General features: G+C 29.7%; 1 protein-coding gene across 1 annotated transcript; it reads right to left on the bottom strand.

The window, feature by feature from the left end:
- Window positions 1-89: 89 nt before the first annotated feature.
- LOC135125795 (zinc finger CCHC domain-containing protein 8 homolog) lies at window positions 90-10,923 on the bottom strand. The gene is made up of 3 exons (XM_064051483.1): window positions 10,191-10,923; window positions 9,839-10,139; window positions 90-795 (listed from the first exon to the last, which is right to left on the bottom strand). Exons 1-3 carry the CDS (start codon window positions 10,853-10,855, stop codon window positions 277-279), a joined length of 1,485 nt encoding a protein of 494 aa, XP_063907553.1. The 5' UTR covers window positions 10,856-10,923; the 3' UTR covers window positions 90-276.
- Between the last annotated feature and the right edge of the window lie 4,037 nt (window positions 10,924-14,960).

The raw sequence follows: 14,960 nt of genomic DNA, 5'->3' as shown, positions 1-14,960 counted from the left end.
AACACATCACATTCCTTTGATCATCTGCACTACCATGTACAATACGCAATAATGTAGATGATCAAATGTTAATAATTTGCAATGTAACATAGTTTTATATAAGACTTTATTGTAAATGACAAATAAACTTATCTTTACATTTGCGTTTTCTTAACTTATTAGACTGACAATGTACCACGTGTACACTTTGTCAGAAGAATTAAATTACTACATATAAAACTTCATAAGATCAAGTGATAATTATATACAAAACACTTTGTACCATGTTCATACCCATCAGGTACTACAATTTTGCACCTTTTTCAACGTAGTTCTAACTTTTTGCAAAACGTCCGTCAACTGCTCATATTTGCCGGTAGAATTCGGCAAATTCTCAAAATTAATAACAGGACTGACGTCCTTGGAAAAGTTATCCGGGTTAGGCAGTCTGGAATATGGCGAACTACTTTTCAATAAAGGTGTACCAAAACAGCTGGTTTTAATCGCCAGAAAATCTTTGTCTGCGTCACTATCAGAATCCTTTCTTTCGTCCGTGGGCTCTTCATTAAGTTCTTCCAGTAACTGGCGTTTCTGCTGTTCTAAATCAACTAAAGATGGCGAATTTCTTCCTGCACTCGCTTTTATTTCCGTAATTTGTTTGTGTTTTATAGTCAAACGATCTGGCTCGCGCTCGATGTTTATGTCACACGTCTCCAAATTATCTTCATCTCGTAGACATTCTTTTTCAAAGAAACATATCATTGCCTGCTTACTAAAATTGTCGGAGTAAGGTGGGACTCGATATATTCGGTAATCCTGAAAAATTTTACATCAACATATCAATATTAAAGTATAATATATTTTACTACTAAATTTAATGTAACTACTGTACTAAATAAGAACATGATTATAAAAAAAAACACTATGGTTTTATCGCATACATACGTAATAATACAGTTGTTTCCAAAAAAATTTCGGGCAAGATGACCAAATATCAACATCAAACAATAATTCAGTGGGGTTTACCTCGAAATTTCAAAAAATATGTTTAAAATATTTAGATAGTTCTTAGTATGACATTCTAAACTAAATAATATTAGGTTGATTCGGGAAACAAAATTACAAACATCAATTGTTCTTTTCAATAAATACTGTTACGAAATAAACCCATACGCGGGCCCGGTACGACGCCTATGGGTTTTCTAGTATGTGCGGCGATGGTCTAGTTAGTCGTGTCAATTCGAGTAACTAGAAATAAATTGTTGAGTTTTACCCACGCCGATTTTCAATTAGGGATCAACGTAACAATACGTCGATGCTCTACTTTAGGAAAAATGCATGAAATCATAAAATCAAATATATCTCAAAGTTTAATTAGATGTCTTAAGTTGAGAGAACTTTAACAGCAGAGGCCAACTTTATCAAAAGTACAAGGCCATAAGTGATCAATTTGAACATTTCAAAGCTAGAGATGTAATGAATAAATAGTAGACATTAGGGCAAAAGAACAACTGACTATTTTTAATAATAAAAAAAAGTTGAAGTTTTCTTTCTAAAAATAACACTGTCATCGAGTAAAAATAATTTTAAAGACAAAAAAGGCACCTGTACTTTTGGAAAATGTTTACTTCTTGAGCATAACCTACGCATTTGACAAACGGCTAATTTATTACTGGTTTGATTGAAGTCGCAAAATTATGGTCGGTCAATCGTATTTAAAATTTATAAATTGTTTTTTACTTTCCGAGCGTAAGCTAAAAACTGTTGCAATCTGGGTACTTTATTTTTCTCGACGTTTCATGACCCTTTGCGTATGTACTCGTTTCCGTCTGTCTGTCTGCCATCTGTCCGAATTTTTATTAGACAGACAATCTTCGAAACTACTAGACCAATTGCTGTCAAATTTTATGTGTATTCAGAATATTATATAGATGGTAAAACGCTAACCAAAATCTAGATAAACATCCCAAGCAACAATAGGATGACATCATCTCAAAATTTACATTAATAAATGTTATTTCAATTTTTTAAAATAAGATAATTCTTCACATGTGGTTTATGAATCCGTGTTCAGTTTTACCCCTAGACATCCAGATTTTTCGAAAAAAATCAAAATTCTACAACATTTTGCAATTTAACCTTGAAATTGCAAAATCGAATGCTCTGAGATCTTGCAAATGTTTTAAGGTTACCTATCGTAAATTATTTATACCGTTTCAAAAAATGTATGACATCATCTCAAAATTTGCCTCTCTGAGGGCCGGTTTATCAATGCGCAGTTAAGTTAAAGTAACTGGCAGTTAAAGCTTGTCTGTGAGTTAACCTGTTTATCATTACCCGGTAGCTCAAAACTGGTGGTCAAAGTGCCTGATAAATTAACTGACAGTTCAAACTGTCAGTTAAAACGTTATCCACCAGTTAGTGGCAACATAACCTAACAAATCCAAATAAATCTGTTATGAATTTAACAATATTTTGATGAGGACTTATGTTGTGCAACAAATTGACAGAGAAAAGATGAGAAAAACACTTATTATTAGCTGATTATTTTCCAGATCTAATGTGGGTACCAAAAATTAAAAACCTATCTAATAATACCGCGAGATCGAAAAAGAACTTAATCGAAGTAGGCCATGCACGACAAACCGTTTGTCGTAATCACGGTGGTAGGGTAATTTAATTTTTTTATTAAATGTCAAATTGACAGTTTAAAATTAGAATTATGACGCCTACTTTTAAAACACATAAGAATGAATTAAAATCACCGTTTTCCAATTTGGTCTAAAATTTATCCCATTTCTGAAGATTCTAATAACAAAAAAGCTTTAATTTCGTTTGATAACAGTGCAAATTACTTTTGTCAACATGATGATTAATCAAAAATTATTTTAAACTAAGACAAAAGCCTTTTCGTGCATGGCCAACTTTGACTAATTTCTTTTTCGATCTCTCTGTATTTATTTATAGGTGTACCTACTTGTTTCATTTTTAATTTCCAATACTTTCTTTCTAATGTTAAATTTTGCTTTTTCATGATTGATCACGTGAAACGCGATATACTATCGTTGAATACCGAATGCGGATCGAATCTGATGGAACTTTCAAGGTCCGGGTAGTTTTGAACTGACCAATCACAACTCATTTCCAGTGGGGTGAGCGTTACCAACTTAAGAGAGTAACAGCTAAACTTCGAGCTACGAAACTGGAAGAAACATCGTGCATTGATAAACACTTTACCTCCGTTAACTGATAGTTACCCTTATCTGACAGTTACTTAACAGACACTTTTAACTGAGCATTGATAAACCGGCCCTGAAATATGTAAAATTGTGAAATGACTTTATAATAATTCTGGTTTATCAATACACTTATAGATTTTAGAATTAGTTATACAGGGTGACTTAAAAGAAGTACAGTACTGTTATTAGTATTACACTGCATCGATGCAAATTGTTACACGTGTCCTTGCAAAAATGTTGAGGACGTCATCGCAAAATTTTGTAAATGAAAACTCACTTGAAACAAACGCGTACCATGCTTCTTTTTCTTTATTTTAACTAAAAGGCGAACATAAAAAATATAATTCGCAAAGTCAACTCTTACAATTTTTCGAAAAATCTGGAATTATTTACCTTCGACGAATTTTTTAATATAACAATTTTTCATTTTTTCATTTTCTTTATATTTTCAATTTTTCTATTTCGATTTCTATGTTTCATTTATTCAGCTTTTTCAATTTTTCGTTTCTTCAATTTTCCAATTTTTGATATTACAATTTTTCATTTTTCGAGTTTTTAGTTTGTCAATTCTTAATTTATCTATTTTTCAATTTTCCGTGTCCTTAATTTTCTCTAAAGTTCTTGATTTTTATTTTTCTTTTTTCCGATTTTTTAATTTTCATTTTCTCGATTTTATGTCACAATTTTTCATTTTTCTTTCCCTTTATTTTTTCGACGTATTTTTCGATTTTATAATTTTTTGGATTATTCAATTTTTCAAATTTTCAATCTTTAATTTTTCAATTCCTCGATTTTAAAATTTTTCAATTTTGCAATTTTTGGTTTTGTTAATTAACCGATTTTCGATTTGTTTAATTTTCAATATTTCGTTTTTTCGATTTAGTTCTTTTTCGATTTTGAAGTTTCTCAATTTTCAATCGATTTTTCAAGTTTACAAATTCTTGATTTCAAATTCTTAGATTTTTCAAAGTTTTTGTTTTATACTTTTTCGTAATTTCATTTTTGATTTTTCATTTTTACAATTTTGCAATATTTCCACTTTTTTGATACGAAAAGTTGAAAAATCAAAAAACTAAAAAATCGGAAAAAATTGAAAAATCATCAAACTGCAAAAACGAAAAAATGATTTCTACGATCCAAACATTGAAAAATGGAAAAATTCTAAAACTGTAAAACTGAAAAGGCGATTTTTTTTAAATTGTAAATATTACAATTACTACTGCATACTTGCAAGTCAAAAATTGAAGAAACGAAAAATTCAAAAATCGAGAAACTGAAAAATCTAAAATTAAAAAACGAAAAATGAGAAAATCTTAAAGTTGAAACACTGAAAAAATAAAAATGGAAGAATTGTAAAATTTCATATTGAAAAAAAGAATTATAAAATCTAAAACATTGAAAAACCGAAAAATTGAATAAGTAAATGAACAATTGAAGAATCGAAAAATTGAAAAAATTAAAAATGAAAAGTAGAAGACTTACATATCGTAAAATTGAAGAAATACAGACAATAATGAAAAACTGAAAAATTGAAAATCGCAAAACTGAAGAAATTGAATTAAAAAAATTGAAACTGAAAAACAAAATGGAAACATTAAAATTTGAAAAATTGTAAAAATAAAGAAAATAAAAAACCGAAAGGAAAAATTGCAAATCGAAAATATGAAGAAATAAAAAACAAAACAATCGAGAAATTCAATAGTTAAAAATTGAAAACTCGAAAAATTTTAAATCGAAAAATCGCTAATTCTAAAAATTCAAAATACGAAAGTCGGAAAATTGAAAACTAAACAATTAAAACTTAAATTAAAAACTCAAAAAATTGCAAATTGAAAAACTGAAGAAACAAAAAATAATGAACAATTGAAAGTCGCAAAACTAAAGAAACGAAGAATTAAAAAAATTGAAACTGAAACAAAAACAAAATGGGAAAATCTGAAGAAATGAAATACATATTAAACAATCGAGAAATTGATTAGTTAAAAATTGAAAACTCGAGAAATTTTAAATTTAAAAATTAAAAAATACGAAACTTGGAAAATTGAAAACTAAACAATTAAAACTTCAAAACTGCGAAATTGAAAAACTGAAGAAACAAAAAAATAATGAAAAATTTAAAAACTGAAAATCGCAAAACTGAAGAAACGAAAAATGAAAAAAAATGAAACTGAAAAACAAAAACAAAAAGGGAACATTAAAATTCGAAAAATTGTAAAAGTAAAGAAAATAAAAAACTGAAAGGAAAAATTGCTAATCGAAAATGTGAAGAAATGAAAAACGAAACAATCTAGAAATTCAACAGTTAAAAATTGAAAACTCGAGAAATTTTAAATCCAAAACTGACTAATTCTAAAAACTGAAAAATACGAAAGTTGGAAATTTGAAAACTAAACAATTAAAACTTGAAAACTCGAAAAATCGTAAATTGAAAAACTGAAGAAACAAACAATAATGAAAAATTGAAAAACTGAAAATCGCAAAACTGAAGAAACGAAGAATTTAAAAAATTTAAACTGAAAAAAGGAAACAGTAAAAATAAAGAAAATAAAAAACCGAAAGGAGAAATTGCAAATCGAAAATATGAAGAAATTAAAAATGAAACAATCCAGAAATTAATTAAATAGTTAAAAATTGAAAACTCGAGAAATTTTAAATCCAAAAATTGCTAATTCTAAAAATTGAAAAATACGAAAGTCGGAAAATTGACCACTAAACAATTAAAATTTAAAAACTCGAAAAATTGTAAATTGAAAAACTGAAGAAACAAAAAAAATAATGAAGAATTGAAAAACTGAAAATCGCAAAATTGAAGAAAAGAAGAATTAAGAAAATTGAAAAAACAAAATGGGAACAATAAAATTCGAAAAAATGTAAAAATAAAGAAAAGAAAAAACCGAAAGGAAAAATTGCAAATCGAAAATTTGAAGAAATAGAAAACGAAACAATCGAGAAATTCAATAGTTAAAAATTGAAAACTCGAAAAATTTTAAATCGAAAAATCGACAATTCTAAAAATTCAAAAATACGAAAGTTGGAAATTTGAAAACTAAACAATTAAAACTTAAAAACTCGAAAAATTGCGACATTGAAAAACTGAAGAAACAAAAAAATAATGAAAAATTTAAAAACTGAAAATCGCAAAACTGAAGAAACGAAAAATGAAAAAAAATGAAACTGAAAAACAAAAACAAAAAGGGAACATTAAAATTCGAAAAATTGTAAAAGTAAAGAAAATAAAAAACTGAAAGGAAAAATTGCTAATCGAAAATGTGAAGAAATGAAAAACGAAACAATCTAGAAATTCAACAGTTAAAAATTGAAAACTCGAGAAATTTTAAATCCAAAAATTGCTAATTCTAAAAACTGAAAAATACGAAAGTTGGAAAATTGAAAACTAAACAATTAAAACTTAAAAACTCGAAAAATTGTAAATTGAAAAAATGAAGGAACAAAAAAAAATAATGAAAATAAAAAACCGAAAGGAAAAATTGCAAATCGAAAATTTGAATAAATGAAAAACGAAACAATCGAGGAATTCAATAGTTAAAAATTGAAAACTCGAGGAATTTTGAATCCAAAAATTTCTAATTCTAAAAATTGAAAAATACGAAAGTTGGAAATTTGAAAACTAAACAATTAAAACTTAAAAACTCGAAAAATTGCGACATTGAAAAACTGAAGAAACAAAAAAATAATGAAAAATTTAAAAACTGAAAATCGCAAAACTGAAGAAACGAAAAATGAAAAAAAATGAAACTGAAAAACAAAAACAAAAAGGGAACATTAAAATTCGAAAAATTGTAAAAGTAAAGAAAATAAAAAACTGAAAGGAAAAATTGCTAATCGAAAATGTGAAGAAATGAAAAACGAAACAATCTAGAAATTCAACAGTTAAAAATTGAAAACTCGAGAAATTTTAAATCCAAAAATGGCTAATTCTAAAAACTGAAAAATACGAAAGTTGGAAATTTGAAAACTAAACAATTAAAACTTGAAAACTCGAAAAATTGTAAATTGAAAAACTGAAGAAACAAACAATAATGAAAAATTGAAAAACTGAAAATCGCAAAACTGAAGAAACAAAGAATTAAGAAAATTGAAACTGAAAAACAAAAACAAAATGGGAACATTAAAATTTGAAAAAATTTAAAAATCAAAAAGAAAAAAAAACCGAAAGGAAAAATTGCAAATCGAAAATCTGAAGAAATGAAAAATGAAACAATCGAGAAATTAATTAAATATGTAGTTAAAAATTGAAAACTCGAGAAATTTTAATCCAAAAATTGCTAATTCTAAAAACTGAAAAATACAAAAGTCGGAAAATTGAAAAACTGAACACACGAAGAATTAAAAAAATTGAACTGAAAACAAAAACAAAATGGGAACATTAAAATTCGAAAAATTGTAAAAATAAAGAAAATAAAAAACCGAAAGGAAAAATTGCAAATCGAAAATTTGAAGAAATGAAAAACGAAACAATCGAGAAATTCAATAGTTAAAAATTGAAAACTCGAGAAATTTTAAATCCAAAAATTGCTAATTTTAAAAATTGAAAAAAATGAAGGACCAAAAAAATAATGAAAAATTAAAAAACTGAAAATCGCAAAACCGCAGAAACGAAGAATTAAACAAATTGTAAAAATAAATAAAATAAAAAACCGAAAGGAAAAATTGCAAATCGAAAATTTGAAGAAATGAAAAACCAAACAATCGATAAATTCAATAGTTAAAAATTGAAAACTCGAGAAATTTTAAATCCAAAAATTGCTAATTCTAAAAATTGAAAAATACGAAAGTTGGAAAATTGAAAACTAAACAATTAAAACTGAAAAACTCGAAAAATTGTAAATTGAAAAAATGAAGGAACAAAAAAATAATGAAAATAAAAAGCCGAAAGGAAAAATTGCAAATCGAAAATTTGAAGAAATGAAAAACGAAACAATCGAGAAATTCTATAGTTAAAAATTGAAAACTCGAGAAATTTTAAATCCAAAAACTGCTAATTCTAAAAATTGAAAAAATGAAGGAACAAAAAAATAATGAAAAATTAAAAAACTGAAAATCGCAAAACTGAAGAAACGAAGAATTAAACAAATTGTAAAAATAAAGAAAATAAAAAACCGAAAGGAAAAATTGCAAATCGAAAATTTTAAGAAACGAAAAACGAAACAATCGAGAAATTCAATAGTTAAAAATTGAAAAATACGAAAGTTGGAAAATTGAAAACTAAACAATTAAAACTTAAAAACTCGAAAAATTGTAAATTGAAAAAATTAAGGAACAAAAAAATAATGAAAATAAAAAACCGAAAGGAAAAATTGCAAATAGAAAATTTGAATAAATGAAAAACGAAACAATCAAGGAATTCAATAGTTAAAAATTGAAAACTCGAGAAATTTTAAATCCAAAAATTCCTAATTCTAAAATCTGAAAAATACGAAAGTTGGAAAATTGAAAACTAAACAATTATAACTTAAAAACTCGAAAAATTGCGAATTGAAAAATCGCAAAATATGTTTATAATTTTTCAAAGAAGCGGCGAGAGAAGTTGTGTTGAAATAAACTTCGACAAATTTTTTACTTTAGACATCCAGATTTTTGGTAAGAAATTCGAAATTGAACAAGAACATTTCAAAACTTATCTTAGAAAATACAAAAGCCACTGTTTTAAAACCTGATTATCACCTCCACATACTTTATTACGTCATCACACAATTTTGCTAAATATATACTATTTAAAATCCGCAAAATATTATACGTTCATACTTGTGGTATATCAATGCATCCCGATTTTTAAGCTCTGCATACGTAGATTTTAGAAACAAATTCAAAATTATACCACAAAGTACATATGTATTATAATTTATCTTAGAAAATACTACTCCAATTGCTCTGAGCTCTCAACCTGACAAATTATTAATTCAAATTTGTCTATTCATCCCTACCAAACTGTTGATGATGTCACCTCAAAAGTTTGCTAAGTAAATCCTATTTAAAGTGTATAAAACAATATCCGTCTGCACGTGGATTTTATTAATCTACCCATATTTTCATTTTACATATAGGCGTCATCATAGAAAAATATAAAAGTTGCAGATACAACTTCGGTTATTTTTATTTGTTTAGGAGAAACTGGCCTTTTTCCACTGCACCCCAATGGCGAGAGAAGTTCTGCCTACATAACTATGGATCTTTTGTTCTAAAAATTACAATTTACAGAGTTTTTTCTCAACAATTGAAGATAATTTTAATATTTTTCAAAAACTTTTTTTTTAATAATGTCAAATTACATATAAATTCTCAACTCTTTTTTAAATAACTTTTTTGATATGAGAGTTTAATCACAATAGCCTTCAACAATTAATTTTATAATCTCCTATTGATACCAGGATGTTTCTTCCAAAACAAACTATTTAGGTCAACTGATTTAAAGACCAATACAAAGATGTCATAAAAATTTAAACATTTTTCTGCGCATTTACATTGAAACTAAAAATTTTAACATAAGAAGTAAAAAAGGGTGAACTAGTTGTGCTCTATAAATACCACCTATAAAAAAAATTCAGGTGGCTAAGCTGGTAATTCATATCATCATATCCCATCATTTGCGATGTACTCACATCTTTCATTCCTTTCTGCAATGGCACATTGAAACCTGGATAATCTACAATTCTGCTTTCATCTAACCCCGCCTTTTTGACAACACAACTCTTCACATGCTTGCCGTCAATATCGAACATGTCAAGGTTGGAATGCACAAATTTAGCTTCTTCTAACCACCCAGGGGGATACCCCAATCTCCGCATCAAGTACACAAAATGCGGAGTTTCATTTTTCTGCAACCCAAGAGCTTTTCGCAACTCAGCGGAAATTTTCCCTGGTTCAAGATGGCTAAACCTTTGATCATCCAAATGATAGCGCCTGAAATCCAAAAAATAAACACACTACTGTAAACAAAAATTACACAATTACCCCGACTTCGCTTGAAACTTGAATCTTTGTCTCGCCAGCGCAATTTTTGCGTGGTCTTTTGGTAGCGGACAATCTTTCAAAGGATGCCTTTCGCCGCAATTGAAACAACCTCCTTTTGAGCTTTGGTTAACAATTTCCTCAACTTCTGTTTCCGTGTTGATCGTGAATTTTGTTGTGTATCTCAAATCGACTGAATTGGAGTTGTCTGAGGGAGTTGCGTCCACTACGAATAGCTCTTTTTTGGCTTTAGAATGTTTCTTTCGTTTTTTTGTTGATGCTGGTTGAATATCGGACTCTCCGATGGTTTTTTCTGGGTAATCAAGTGCATTCTCGTCTTTGTAAACGCGGATAAAATAGTCGCTTTCATTGTCAATTCGGAACTCTTTGAAGGTGTTTAAAAATTCCAAGAATTTCGCTTTATACATGTCTGCTGTGGTGTCGTCATGGAATTTGACGGTCAAGCAGCAAGCGATGGACCCCAAATCGTCGGTAAGGCTTTCCTTTGATGTTTCATGTTTGGTTGAATCATTGTTTGAAAGTGAGTTTTCTAGGTTATGTACTGCATCGTCAATTTTGATTTGTTTTGAATTTGGTTCTTGTAACTCTTCGTTTACACACTCCACCATTACGTCACTTTTTCTTTTCAATGAGTCGTTTGCAGACATTATTTTATTTTTTAATTTTTTATGTAAAAGTTGCGATAAAAATTAAAATTGTTGACAATAAGAATCGAAAAACAAAGACAGCTTATAGCGATCTACAAACAACGTAGGAATCTGTAATATCCAACCATGGTATCAAATTGATGACGACGATCAATCATGAATGGAAATGAAACTATCATAACTTCACATGATATAATACATAAAATAAATAGAACGCATAAAAAAAAGGAATTATGAAGTTATCATAAAACTAGAAATCTATTTATTATAATAATAAAGAAATTTTATTCAAAAATGTTTAAACTAAAAAGTGTTCTTTAACTCTTAATTAATAATGTTTGGAGATTTCAATGTGTCACCTTAAAAATAAAGGTTGTTCTTATCAATCTTTGAATTTGTTTTCACATCAAAATGATAACTTGACAGTTTAATTCTAGTGCCTTCTGCCTTAGCAGCTTAGAATTTTACAGCTTAGTTTTTTTAATTTCAACATTAAAAATTAATATCGTGGAGGTAGAATGGATAATAACTAACTTGAGGCGAAACAAATAATATATTTGCATTTTCGGACTGGCAGTGATTCAACGACATTTAAATTCAAGAACTCTTAAGTGTTTTCAGTACAGATCGATGTATACTTTTTAAAAATGTTGAACAATGATTGTACCTTTTAACACCATTTTTAAATATTTTACATGTTCTTGGTTTGGAATTGAGAGATAATGATCTTCGAGTACTGATCTTTAGTCGTCTTTGAAGAGACATAAATTTGTAAAAATATCAAAATGTTGTTAAAATTATTATTACGATGACTAACTCAAATTTATACGACTAATTACACAGCGATTATGTAGAAAATAATTCCGGCGTAAGTTGACTGGCTTTTCTCAACATTCGCTGGACTGGACTGGACTCGACTGAATCATAATAACCCCGGAAGTAGCTTCTATTTAAAGCCATACTTCCCTTCTAGAAGTTCCGCAGTCGAGGTCTTTCTGGATTGCCCAGCGTCGTCATCGACGATGAGTCATCATTGCCGTGCATACTAGAACTCATTGGCGTTGCACCGGGGCGGCGTATGGGTTTCTTTCGTAACATTATATTACTTTCTTCATGCACAAAACACTTAAAACTTAAGATGAGTGTTTTATGAAGATAAATCAGAAGTGTCATCCGGGGAAGCGAGAATATATTCTTCCATCACAGTAACGTAAAACCAAAAATTTCAACTCTAATGAATTAAAGTTACACTGAAGTATGTAAATAAAAGTTCGGGTTCATGTTAGGGCTTTTTAAAGTTTAGTTTTAAACGTGCTTATTTAACAAAAAAGTTATATTAGTTCCTTTCAACTATAAATCTAATGTAGTATTGTGGTGACCGAATTTGAATTAAAATTTCGCGATAAAAAAAATTAACAGCGGCGCGAAATCACATTTGAATAATTTGAATTTGCAAAAAAAAAATTGTTAAAAATAGGTAACCATGTGCACGTTACCGCTTTTCAGGTAGTGGATAGTTCTGCTTGGAATTTTAGTTAGAGGCTTGGTAGAGAGGTGAAAGGCTTCACTTTGGATGTGTTATTGTGAGTGCAATCGACGTGGTAAGTTAGCCAGGGTAAGTTTAGTTGGTTTGGTAATTAATAAAAGGGAGGAAGCCTTTGTTTAACGACAACTAATCGTAACGACGACGACGCCACAGTTTCTCCAACACGCGTTGCTAATTCTTGCGGCTTTTCAAGCCGAAATAGGCGAATTTTCAACCGACGCTAACACGTGTGAAAATTTGTCTTATTGTTTATAAATTCACAGGTCATGTTAGGAGTTTAATCGTTCACTAGTTCTAACACAATTTAACAATCAGGAATTTGTTTAGATAAACACTTGCTAGGAGATTTCATGAAATTCACTTAGTCAGGAATTGCCTTTGTTTACCTAATTATGAATAACGTTTCTGGATGCTTATACTAAAGTGTTATATTATAACACTTCTTAATTCCTCACACAAGATTGCTAATACTTCTTTTACGGCAGTTAAAATTCACCTAATGTTATCCCACTCTGGGAAAAGGACCGTGAAAATACGGTAGAATTCATAATATCGTGGACTGAGGTACGGGAGATTATAAATTTTTCCCTTTAGACAGTTATCATCGAGAAGCTTTCCTCGCAACGCCGGAGACATTTTGTGTTGTTTATTTATCATGTGTTTTGTTTGAGATAAACAGGTCACGATATACACTCTCAAAGCTAATTGTTTTAAGTAACCAATCACTTGGAACAAGGCATCATTTAACATAACGTAAATTCTTCGATTGAATCGTCGATAAAGTGTGGCATAATTTAACATAATGTAAACTCTTTGTTTGAATCATTGATAAACTGTGGCATAATTTAGCATCTTTCTAGTTCTTTGTTCTGGCAGCGACCAAGTAGAAAGCGCATTTTCAAATCGAACACATGTTTGAACTGTAAAATCTTATAGAACTTATGCAGCTGAATAACTTCACTTTCAAAAATTAACCAATAACGATGAACATAAAATATAAACCTCATGTTAGCTTTGCAAATTTTCGCCTCATGAAATTTTTCTCTAAACGACTGAGTTTTAACTTCAGTAATTTTCTTTGGTGTATAATTTAAAAACCGAACATACATTTTCATGCTCTGGAGTTCCTGACCTTATGTAACTTTTTATCTGCACCAGTTTTACGTCACACCAGACTGTTATATAAATCTTTGCTAGTTTTTGTTTTGTAAATATTTTGTTGATTGATGCTTCCATCATAAAATTGTCTGATGTCCAATCTTAATCTCAGATAAGAATTCTTTGTTGTTTCAAATCTCACAAGAGTGTATGGCGAATTTAAATGTTATTGGTCTTTGAAATTTTAACACTTGTTCGGATGTACTTTAATATCAGAGTCATAGAAATTGAACATTTAAATGGAATTGAGGTTAAATAACACCGAAGTACGTGTCAGAAGCGGAGAGCGCGGTTCCTAGTCGAGCTGGCGGGATTTATCGCGCCATCTGCACTAAGGATGCAGGCTTTTTATAGAAGTCAGGGGGGTCGAGATGACATGACGCTGTTGACTTCGCGATAGCCGGGACCCAATCGCGAGTTTGCGACCGTAACGGCCTGCTTGTACGGCATGTCCATAAAAGAAAAGTACTGTGCGGCAGTGCTTGCGATAGAGAGAATCACCTTCGTGAGTAGGAGAACAGCCACGACCAGGAGCCCCAAACTCTGCTCGTGCTACAACGCCCCCTATGACAAAACGAAAAAGATGACGCCATGGGAACCAGGTGATGCAAGGTAAAAACGCCCATAAAGTCGAAAAATTTTCGAGTTAATCCGATGCGTTTGGTGTGAACGTACAGCACTCGGGGTTGAAAGAATTTTTAGCGTTAATAGATGTTTGCGTTTTCGAGCGGAACTCTCGGCCTCGTGTCAGCTTTTAGGTCGACGGGGGAGCTCTTCAGATAAATTACCCAAAGTTTTTATGAAAATTAATAGGTATAACGTTTCCTCCGTTTCCGGGTTCGACTCTCAGAGTTCGCGATGCGCATGTTTTAGGTGAGATTTTGGAGGTTTTCGATTCTTAGTTTAATTAATGAAACCAAGTTTTATCTGCCCTATCAATAGTTTCAAAATTCAATATAAGTATTAAAATGTACTAAAATATACGGGGCATTTCATTATTTAATTCCCACATGCACTTTAGTTCTCCACTTCCAAGGAAATGGGCCTACACCCAAATAAATTATTTTAATCAGGGTTAAGATTTGAGCTTCAAGGTTTAAAGTTTAGAAATTTTTAAGACGACGGTTTTAAGTTACTGCATAAAACACTTCCTCTCAAAAGTTACCAAAATTTAAGGCCGAGAATAATAGACAGGTGTTCCAGATCTAACTCTACGGCCTTAAATTTTAAAAACGGATAGAGATGTTGAAACTGTATAAACTCCTGTATTTTGTAGCAGTCCAATATTTTTAATGTTAACATTTAACGCGACTAGTGAATTTTCATTGTATTTATCAGTTTCCATGACAATATTGTGGTGACCAGATTTGAACTAAAAATTTCGCGCTGAAACGGCACGAA

Source organism: Zophobas morio, unplaced genomic scaffold (assembly GCF_036711695.1).
Source record: "Zophobas morio isolate AGI-343-1 ecotype UQ-CSIRO unplaced genomic scaffold, CSIRO_AGI_Zmor_V1 ptg000009l, whole genome shotgun sequence".
Taxonomy (NCBI): domain Eukaryota; kingdom Metazoa; phylum Arthropoda; class Insecta; order Coleoptera; family Tenebrionidae; genus Zophobas; species Zophobas morio.
Note: the sequence above shows the minus strand (reverse complement) of the source record. Positions and strands in the feature narration are given on the sequence as shown.

What these genes read in the sequence shown, in the direction of transcription:
- LOC135125795 (XM_064051483.1), bottom strand. Translation starts at nt 10,855, where the DNA reads ATGTCTGCAAACGACTCATTGAAAAGAAAAAGTGACGTAATGGTGGAG. An exon ending in AAGTTTCAAGCGAAGTCGGG is followed by an intron (nt 10,140 to 10,190) that starts GTAATTGTGTAA and finishes TTTGGATTTCAG; the next exon opens with GCGCTATCATTTGGATGATC. An exon ending in TGCAGAAAGGAATGAAAGAT is followed by an intron (nt 796 to 9,838) that starts GTGAGTACATCG and finishes AAAATTTTTCAG; the next exon opens with GATTACCGAATATATCGAGT.